This window comes from Platichthys flesus, chromosome 11 (genome assembly GCF_949316205.1).
Source record: "Platichthys flesus chromosome 11, fPlaFle2.1, whole genome shotgun sequence".
NCBI classification, from domain to species: Eukaryota; Metazoa; Chordata; class Actinopteri; order Pleuronectiformes; family Pleuronectidae; genus Platichthys; species Platichthys flesus.
In genome coordinates, this window is record NC_084955.1 from 24298339 (window position 1) to 24308711 (window position 10373).

Here is a 10373-nt window from a genome sequence, read left to right on the forward strand (position 1 = left end):
TGTTACTGTTCTGAGCACCAGATATAACTCATCTGTATTTCTCCACTTGTGTTGGGAAACTATGACAACTTCTTTGTCATATTTGTACCAATTCTGCTTTAAACTGTAAATGCTTTGCCTTTGTTCTGTGTCTATGAACTGAAACTTGGAATCACACTTCCTCCCCTGCGAGAATCTGTCTCTAATGCCTTTGAACATTGTGACATCAAAGGCAGCTGCCTTAACACACCAGTGGCAGCTTCTGTAGAAACCGGAAGTGCCTCTTCCAGCTGCTGCCCCTCACTGCCCGACATTTACAACAACAGGACGGAGGAGCTGAGCAGCAGCGGGTCGACGGGACCAAAGTGAAACCGGCTCAGCAGCAGATTGAACCCGCATCTGAGGTGAGAACCCGGGGTCAGTCCGCTCAGGCGGGCCGATGGACGTGTTGTCACCGCGGACACGCTCCGTCTGTCCGGACCTGGGCTTAGCGAACCTCTGCAGAAGCTAGCTAGCGTTAGCCGAGGAGCTAACTCTGCTACCGTGGCTCCATGGGACCAGGGTCAGAGTATAAACAGTCCGGGGGAGGAGCTGCCTTTAACCCGGGCTGGACACGGTGGATGTGTCGGTGTGTGAACGCGGGGACTTTGCTGGTAAACTGACTCGTTAGCCTGGTTAACGGTGACGCCTCCTGGTTTAGCCTGACTCGTGGTGATGTGGAGGTAGTTAGTTGTTTTGGTGGTGAACTGTGAACATGATGCAACAGGGCAGGTGTCAGCTGCTGCCTCCACCTTCCTCCACCTTCCTCTCATCATCACATCACACGGGACCGTCAGGAACCGTCTGACTGTGTGAGGCTGCTGTTCTCAGGGTCCTTCTCAACTAGTTCATGAGTTGTCTGGAGTTTTAAAAGTCAGAAACTAGTGAGAAAGTTGCTTATTAATTATTAATTATATTAATTAACCCTTAAGACTGCATGAAGAGATTTAATAGTAAATAGAAAGTATACTGTATTGTCCATAACATAAATCTATTCAGTTTATTAATGTGTAAGACTGGAGGAAAGTATTTAACATTTTTGGGTATTTTTCCTCCAAAATAGACACAAATAATGAAATGATAAGTTATTTGTTTTGTAAAAATAATGGAAATGACCCTGACCATTTCTTAAAGCCTTACACATTGTTTTTAAACTTATATATGTCTATATTCTGTTTACTACAGCGTAAGACTTGAATTAAAGTGCCACAAAAATTTGTGTCTGTGCATGTGTGTGGGATTAATAAATGTATCTTAACATTTGATATATTTGCTTTAAAATGGGCATAAACGATCAATTGATCTCATGACTGTTTGTCACATCAGAGAATTGTGGAAAATAGCCATAATCATTTGATATGACACAATAATAATTGTGCTTTCTATATTTACTTTGCTACAACATAGTACTAAATAGTCATAGTCACATGTACCCTCGGGTTTGAATGCACTTATTGTAAGTCGCTTTGGATAAAAGCGTCAGCTAAATGAAATGTAATGTAATGTAATGTAAAATAGAAATACATGTTAACCTTCTCTTATAGCAAGGACACTCACGTTCTTCTTCTTTTTCCTCCAGAAATCCAGGAGCTGTGGCCACAGAAACTTTGATTAAATTTAATAACCAGCGCAGATCTGCATATGGAGCAGAGGTTGTAGAGGGGGATCTCCGCCCCTCAGGTACGATAGGGACTGTTGTAGGTGTTTTTATTTGTGGGGCCAGAATGGAGAAGATTTGAGGGACATTTTCTCCTCAGGTGAGTCCTGAGACGTGCCACAAAGCTCCCCGGAGCTCAGGTTCTTCAGAGCCCCACCCTGCTAGTAATATGAGCCATGGACTCTGGGGCAGTTGATAGTCCTGTGACCCTGGTCCTGAAGGCCCCCAACCAGAAGTGTGGCGACCAGACCATTAACTGCTTCCTCAACTGGACCGTGGAGAGGCTGAAGAGTCACATCTCCAACGTGTACCCCAGCAGGCCGGTGAGTCCCGGGCTCCTGATAGTTTTCTCTGGTGTCTGTTTTGATGAATTAACTTTAATTATTACATTTTTGCTTTAATAATTACTCAACCCTGACAGTTTTCTAAACGATTGAAATATTCAGTTACCAACTGGAGCTCTATGAAACAATGAGCCTGACATGACACATTGAATAATTATTCTTTGAGGGGTGATAATTCATCTCTCTGTCAGCTTGATAGATGTTCTGCTGCTCTTAAATCTGCTTTGTATGTTCCAGTCATGGGATGAATACAATATAGAAGTCTTCATCCTGTGTAATTACACATTAACAGGTTCATTGTGTTGGTTTGTTCAAAGCAGCTGCCCCCTCTTAAATTGTCCATATAAAAAAGATGGTGCTGCACATTTAAAGATAGGATATTAAGTTTATGTGTGTGTTTCTACATCTCAAATTTCAAACATATAAACCACAAGAAAAAATCTCTCATCAAATCTAATCAATAAAATCTAATCTAATCCAAAAGGTGTGAAATTACATTAGATTTCATATAAAAAAACAAAGTACTCCTCTCCTATAGTTCTAGGTGTAGATAGCTAACATGAGAGGATGTGTATATGAAGGAGTTTCTGCTGTGAGCTGTGTTTCCTCAAAACATGTTTGTTGTTGAGGTTCAACATTCTTGACCCTGAAAGCAGCTGTTGAGAAAATAGTCTCACGTCACATTATCCTCATCAGCGCAGGGAGTTTGCTCAATGGGTGAGGATATTGTAGATATATTTACATATCAAATTAAATGTGAGATTAGATGATGGTATGATTCCAGTCTCACACCCGACAACATCAATGAGCCAAGCCGCTGGGACGGGAGTGAAACCGGTTCAGGGACAGATTGAACTCCTCCCAGGTGATAACCCGGCTCCAGTCGACTCACTCAGCCCGATAAACACTTCCAAGGATTTCAGGGGTTAATTTTAGCTCCAGACCCTGGTTTGCTCCCGGGCCCGGAGCAGTATCACTTCCACCCAGTGTTTATGTTTACGTCTTACCAAGAGCTACTAGATTACATATCAGATTTAAAACATTACATTGAAAAACACAGTGTATATTTATAAAGTCACGGTAAAACAAAAAAGTCACTGTTTGTCGTTGAATGCTTCAATGAAGACACATTTGTGTTCCCACTGCTCATGTCCCTCCATGTGTTGCTGTTTGTGTTGTAGCCGTCCAAGGACCAGCGGCTGGTGTACTCAGGAAGACTCCTCCATGACCACCTGCAGCTCAAAGATGTGCTCAGAAAGGTGACGACCGATGATGCAGAACCTTTCACACTGATTCAGTTTAGTTTGGCCGCCCTGCTTCTTTGTATCTGTGCAAATGATCAGGAGCTGGAGCAGGGAAACAATAGCTGATCCACATTCAACAAAGGGCGACTGTGTGTCTGAGTTCTGGTCATTTCCACACTAACCCTCTCCCTCTCTGTTCTGGTTTTGTCTCTCTGCCCTCACCTCCTCCTCGTCCTTCTCCCACCTCCACTCCGGCTCGTGTCCTGAACTTATCGACCCACAGCAGGAGGGACACCACATGATGCACCTAGTGTGCGCCTCCTACAGTCCCCCAAGCTCGCCCATGCCTCGCAGCCCCCCCACGGCCAGCTCTCCTGCTCCTGCTCCTGACTCCAGCGTGAGTAGACCCACATCCTCCTCTTTCATAAAGGCCTCCAGCAGTTTGTGTGTGTGTGACAGCTCCATTGTTTGGAGCTGAGCCTCATTACAGGACACACGGAGGCTGAAAACACACTGGAATGGGGCTTTGTGCGACTCTGTCAACATTTAGAGGAGCTGCTGAGGATGTAGCTGTTCATATTTTGTGGCATCAGCATTTATACACAACTAAACCCTGAAGAAGACATAATAAAGAGGAGAGCCTGAACAATATGGAGTCTTTAAAAAACTTCTATGATGTTTTGATCATTAAGGTTTAATATTTTACATTTAAACCATAAACTTTATTTGTTAATAACTGTAAATCAAAATTATTATATATTATAAAATATTCTATTTGCCACATGCTGGTGAGGGTTCTTGTTTTTTAATCTATCTCGTCACTCAGAATTTAGGAAGTGCTGGCTCCGCCTCTGCCGCCACCACGCCCAATCAGGACAGTCAGCCAGCCCCCTCCTCCTCATCCCCCCCTCCCCCTGGAAGTGATGACGGACTGAGGTATCGCGGCGGCTTCCCCCAGTTCAACCCTCAGGGCCCCCCCGGTGTCCCTCAGTGGTAAGACACTCTCTGATAACTCAACACACAAGATATATTATAACAATTGTTATTTCGTTCATAGTTTAGATTTAATGATAAAAAATGTTTTTAATTTATAAAGTAAAGGAGCTCTCTTCATAGTTGGACTAAGTTGTGGTTACTGCTGTTGTTGTTTGTGCATCTTGTTCATTACTGATGTTCTCCTCCAGGCCTGATGGAGCTCAGGTCCCTTTTCAAGGAGGCTTCCCTGCCAACATGCCCCCCCACCCAATGTACATGCCCATGCAGATGCTGTGGTGGCAGCAGATGTACGCCCGGCAGTACTACATGCAGTAGTAAGTCACACTGATGAATGTTGAAAGATTCCCTTTAAATCACAGAGAAGCAGTGAATGGACCTGTTCTCTGTTCTGTCTCTTCCTCTCCTCGTCTTCTCAGCCAAGCTGCAGTCGCTGCCTCTCAGCCTCCCAGCGACCCCCCTCCCCCCTCCCCCTCGTCCGTGCCCCATCCGGTCGCTCAGCCCAACGAGGCCGTGCAGCCGCCGCTGGGACCTAACCCCGCCCCCAACCCTCTACCGGAGAACCAGCCCGCCAACCCCAACATCCAGATGAACGCGCAGGGCGGCGCGGTGCTAAACGATGACGAGCTGAACCGCGATTGGCTGGACTGGTTGTACACCGTGTCTCGCGCTGGCGTTCTGCTCAGCATCGTTTACTTCTACTCTTCCTTTAGCCGCTTCGTCATGGTGATCGGCGCCATGCTTCTGGTCTACCTGTGAGTGTGCGCCTGGTTCTGTGTCCTTACCAAAGTAAAGTCGTCTCTTTACAGATGAAACTTTGAACCCTGGTGTTTGTTTGTGTGTTTGTTTGTGTGTTGTTTAGGCACCAGGCCGGTTGGTTTCCCTTCAGGCCGGATCAGCAGAACCTCGGAGGAGGAGACAGGGCGGAGGCTCCTCAGCAGGAAGCAGAGAGAAATCCGGACATTCGAGAAATGGTGAGTTGGAGAAAGTTGGCAGGTTTTTAACTCATCTTCAAAACAAAAAGACTGATTTAATCACATCAGTGTACATTTCAAAGATTTGTCTGTGAAAACGTTGCTGCAACATGACAAAAACACAAGCGTATTAATTGCAGAATATTGTTTTAGCTGTGATCCAGTGTCAGTTTTGTCTTTGATTTATCTGCACATCTTCAAAACATACAAAATACACAGGACAACTGTTAACTGCAGTTTAATCCTGTGCTACTATATTTACCTCCTGTGCTTTGAGGAGAGAAGGATGTGAGTCTGCACTGTGACAATCAAACAACAGAACTAACACATTACTTGAGAAATCAGTGTCAGACTAAAGTTTAGATTACAAAAAAAACACACACAATCAAGCAGTGCTAAGATGTTGTAAAAAATGCGTGTGGGTCTCTAACCCTGTCTCTCTCTGTCCATGTGTGTCACAGGAACGTCTGATGGACGAGGGGGTGGAGGACGATGACAGCGGGGAGGAAGGAGGCGGCGGCCCTGAGGACCAGGCCGCTGCCGTTGGTGAAGCTGCTGCTCCTGCTCTCCCCGAGCCAGGCTTCCTCACCACCATGTGGTCCTTCATCAGCACCTTCTTCACCTCGCTCATCCCAGAGGGACGGCCCCAACCGGCCAACTAGGTAGACCCCCTCTTCCTCCTGCCAGCAGGTGTCGCTCTACAGCAGTTCCCACCTTCCCCTCTATGGTCCTCAATGTCCCGTTTCCTCAAAAACACCTAGTGGTTGAAAGCGGTTACACACCCTTCTGTCCCCGGACACCTGACACGACTCCAGCTGCTCGACTACAAACCTTCTACCTGCTGCCGACACACGGACGGATACTTTAAAACCACGACTCTGAAGAGCGGATGCTGTGTGAGCTCTGCAGGAGTTCAGTGGAACACGTGAACGTTTAAATAAAAAGAAATATCAAGCTGTGTTTTTCGGACTAAATGCTTCAGTTTTTCTTTTCTGTCTTTGATCATGAGTTGATTGCGACGTGATGATGGAGAGAGACGCTGGAGGGAGATGTCTTCCATTTTAAACCGTGAGGAGATGTTTGTCTTTAATAAATCGTGAAACCACATCTGTTAAAGACATTTTCATGTATGCACCCGATGTGCTTCTAGACATTGCAGCTACTGAAGCACATTGTTTTCCCACTTAATATATTTACACATGTAAGTATATGCATCTTTAAGTCCTCAATATATGCTTTTTGAATAAAAAATCTTGCTGCAGTTTAAACTTTGTTTGTCTTGTGTTTCACTTCCTGTGCTGGAGTTTGTCTAATGTCCTGCAGGCGGCGCCATTCACTCAGAGATCTTACAGTTCCTTCAGATTGGTACCTTATTGTGGGTGTGAGGGATTTAAACATTGTTTTCTAATTAAAAAACTGATGACCATAGCTTTTATATTTTGAATTATCTATAATGAGTTCAGTTATCATAGCATTAATACTAAGAAAATATGTTTTACAAAAAGCAGCGAGTTACAGAATGATTCATTTAGAGAAAGTTAAATATCCTACATTAAAATAGACAAATACCAAGTAAATTAAAGTAAACAGATAAAACGTTATTATAGGGAGATTAAAAAAGGAAATACAGTGTTTACTATTTAAAACCTGCATTTCATGGTTTGTCATGTAGCAGATAAGACGTCACATCTCCGCCTCCTCCCACTGAACTTAACAGCCCAAACCTCCTGGATATGGGTGGTGGTATCTTGTGAGTCTGGGGGTCCCACAGTCATGAAATATCCCTGTTTTTATGTTCTCTTATTTTAAAAATGATAATCTATCCGCAGTCAAAGTGTTTGCTAGTTGGGTTTCTCCATTTTGTGAAGGTCTCTCTGTAATGATTTGACCTTTTACAAGTAAAATAAACCAAACTTCCAATGTCTCTGTTAAAACACACTGAATCTTAGTCTTATCAGAAATGTAGTACAGGCTCATTATTGGCTCCGGGGGGGCAATTAGGAAGGACAGTGTCTCGGTGAAGTGCAGCTGTTTGGTGGACGGGGGACAGGACCATGTGTTTTCTTCACCTGCTCAGATCTGCAGGTTGTCCCCTTTGTGCACGTTGAGGTTCCAGTCGCTGTCAGCAGATCTTTCACGTCTCTGGACTCGACGTGTCCTTGAGCTTTGAGGGGGAACTCAATGAAAGTGCGGCGGGGGGGGGCTTCGTGTCGGTTGGACTCTACAGTTTGAGCAGTGTTGGGTTCGAGCTCCGTCGCTGTCCTCACAGATATCGAGGTGAGCGGGGAAGCGGCTCAGACAGCGATGCACTTCAGAGAGTCCTCCAAAACCCCCTAATCGAATGACCATGGATTTTTGTGTAGTTGGTCGTAGAAGGCCCAATTAATTATGCATGACAGCGGCTTGACGGCCATTTGATTTCGTTACGGGCGCCCCCTCCGAGCCACCCATCCAATCAGGTTAGGATCCCCCCCCACACACACACACACCCTGGCCCCCACCACCCCTCAATTTTACCCGCGGCTCTGGGGCGAGGTTAGCCTCCCCTTATCTGTGGGAGAGATTCTCTAAGAGGGTGTTTGAGCCCTTGTAGGACATTTCATCATCATAATAAGTCCTTGTTATGCGGCCGGCTCGCTCCCTGGTCTTCAGGCCTCGTTGTCTGTGGGGGGGGGAGCAGTTGGGCTGGACACCTGCCACCGAGGCCGCAGAGGAGGCGCCTGATGAGGAGCAGGGAGAAGATGGAGCAAGTGACACCTGATGCACTGCAGCACCAGTTGTTACTGCTCCATCTCGTGGAGCCTGCAGCACTCAGGAACCACTGGGACAAAAAACAAACCACCACATCTCCCCAGTGGGACCTTCTCCCTGATCCTGGTGCACAGCAGCTCTATGGAGCCTCAGGTCTCAGGTGCACGTCGTTGATGACTGACGGGAGAATCAGGGGCGGAGCTACAGGTCAAAGATCAGGAAAATATAAAAACTGTGACAGATATGAGTGATTATCTCATCTCTCATGTATCATCAGGGGTATATTACAAAGTATTCGCTTCTTCAAGTACATTTCTGACATATCTGTACTGTATTTTCAAGTTCATGTACTTATACTCTACTACATATATCTACAAATATTTGTGCTTTTTATTCCCCAGCCGTATCGTGTATCATGTTTTAAATAGTTTTTTAGTTGGGGTCCATGTCCCATCTGTTAACATGGAGGAGGGGTTATGACCTCTACTGCAGCCAGCCACCAGGGGGCGACTGAGATGACTTGGCTTCTCTTTGGGGAGCCGTCATATCGTCCATCTTTCATCAGAGTAGATGTTTTAAATACTAATGCTCCACTCTTATATTTCAAGAATATATTTAGTTACTTTCCACCACTGATTTTAAGTTTTATCATATTTTCATTATTAAAACGTTAAATATCAGAATGTGAACCGCTGCCTTCACGTCCAGCCTGGACGTGAAGGCAGCGGTTCACGTCCAGGCTGGAGAGCTTCTGCAGATTTGTACTCGAGCAGAAATCCAAAGGTTTGCGGGCAGCACGTGAAATCATCCCGAGCTCCGTCGGGAAGTCCTGTCGTCTCCGTTCGTCCTCGGGCAACTTTGCTTTCAGGGCGTATTTCCACTAAAACGATTTCTCATTGTTTGCCAACAGGTTTCTCATTTCACCGCAAACTCCCGTGTGTGTCTGTGTCCTTTGTCCTCCCCGCAGCACTTTGTGGCCTGTTTGTTAAAAGTGCCTTATCGCTAAATTTACCTTGGCACGTCTTGTCAGGACGGATCGCAGCAGATGAGACTCTCGACCTGCAGATAAAACATCCATTAAGTGGCTTGTCTGGGGCAATTCGGTGCTCCCTCACCATTAGCATATTCTTGGCCATTTGCGGGACGGTGCATCACCGGGCGCGCGCTGCCGTCCTGCAGCCAGTCACCACGCCATAAAGAAGCACCTCTCACTCTGCTGCCGCGCTAAATGTCGTCCCCGACATTGTAATGCTCGCCGGCTGTCCTCCGCCAGACGATTCAAACGACCGCTAAAAGCCCAGGGGGGGAAGAAGGGCCAAAATGCAAAATTGATGGAAATGACATTAGATTCAGCTCATGCTCCTCACCGTGTAAATTATGCCCCAAAATGGACTCTCTGGCCCGACTGTTAGCTCCAATTTGTTGGGCCATACCTCACACGGGCTCGTCTTGCCCTTCCCTTCTCTCTTTAATCCAATCACGCGCAATGGATGTTATTTATTTGTTTATTTATTTATTTTCAAAGGATGTAACCGATTCTTATCAGGGCCGAAGTGGGGCCTTCTTCCTGGTGAAACGGTGACTAACGTCCAGCCATCGATCCGTCAGTTCGTCTGTGGTGGCGGGTGATGCTTCTGGTGATAGACGAGCGTGTCTGTGTTTAGAGGGAGCGCACGAGTGGGTTTTCATGTAGTGAAGTCCACATTGTACGTGTGTGTGTGTGTGTGTGTGTGTGTGTGTGTGTCTGTTGAGTCTGACGTCATGTTTCCTTTTAAAAATTCCAGATTCTTTGATTCGTTCAAATATTCATCAGCTGCTGATAAAAGCGTCTGAAATGTAAATGTGAAACGTTGCTGCTCTCGTTTCTCCGCACATCGCTCACAGCCTTAATCTACAGAAAGTTATGATACATGATGGATTCTAATGCAGAGGTGCATCCTGGGAAGAGCTCTTAATAATTCACCAACTCCTCAGGGCTGCAGAGTGTTTGGTGGAAAATCACTTGTTTCGTCATTCTTAACCTTCTCTAACTTTTTTGTGGCTTCATCAGGATTCTTTAGTAAAAGCACGAGGTCAGCAAATCCCAAGGAAACACAGAAAACTTTCATTTTATTATCAGTTTGATATCAAGTGAATGAACTTGGAGTGTTTTGGGAGAAAAGTAGGAATGAATTAGAGATTAAACAATTTTAAGATGAAAAAACTTGTGATCCCAAAAAAGCAGCAAAAACACAAGTCATTGTGTCCAGTCGCTGTTAGTGAAGACGTCAAACATTAATGAACTGCACCAATTCATGGTTATTCAAATCGTTTTTGTTGGTTTTGGATTTCAAACCAGAGAAAACTGGACTGGATCCTATCAGCAGCTGCTCTGACCTATCAGCAGCTGCTC

General features: G+C 45.5%; 1 protein-coding gene across 1 annotated transcript; it reads left to right on the forward strand.

The window, feature by feature from the left end:
* Window positions 1-253: 253 nt before the first annotated feature.
* herpud2 (HERPUD family member 2) lies at window positions 254-6498 on the forward strand. The gene is made up of 10 exons (XM_062399412.1): window positions 254-383; window positions 1598-1698; window positions 1776-1998; window positions 3201-3278; window positions 3547-3660; window positions 4090-4256; window positions 4448-4573; window positions 4676-5011; window positions 5119-5230; window positions 5692-6498. Exons 3-10 carry the CDS (start codon window positions 1852-1854, stop codon window positions 5890-5892), a joined length of 1281 nt encoding a protein of 426 aa, XP_062255396.1. The 5' UTR covers window positions 254-383; window positions 1598-1698; window positions 1776-1851; the 3' UTR covers window positions 5893-6498.
* Window positions 6499-10373: the final 3875 nt, after the last annotated feature.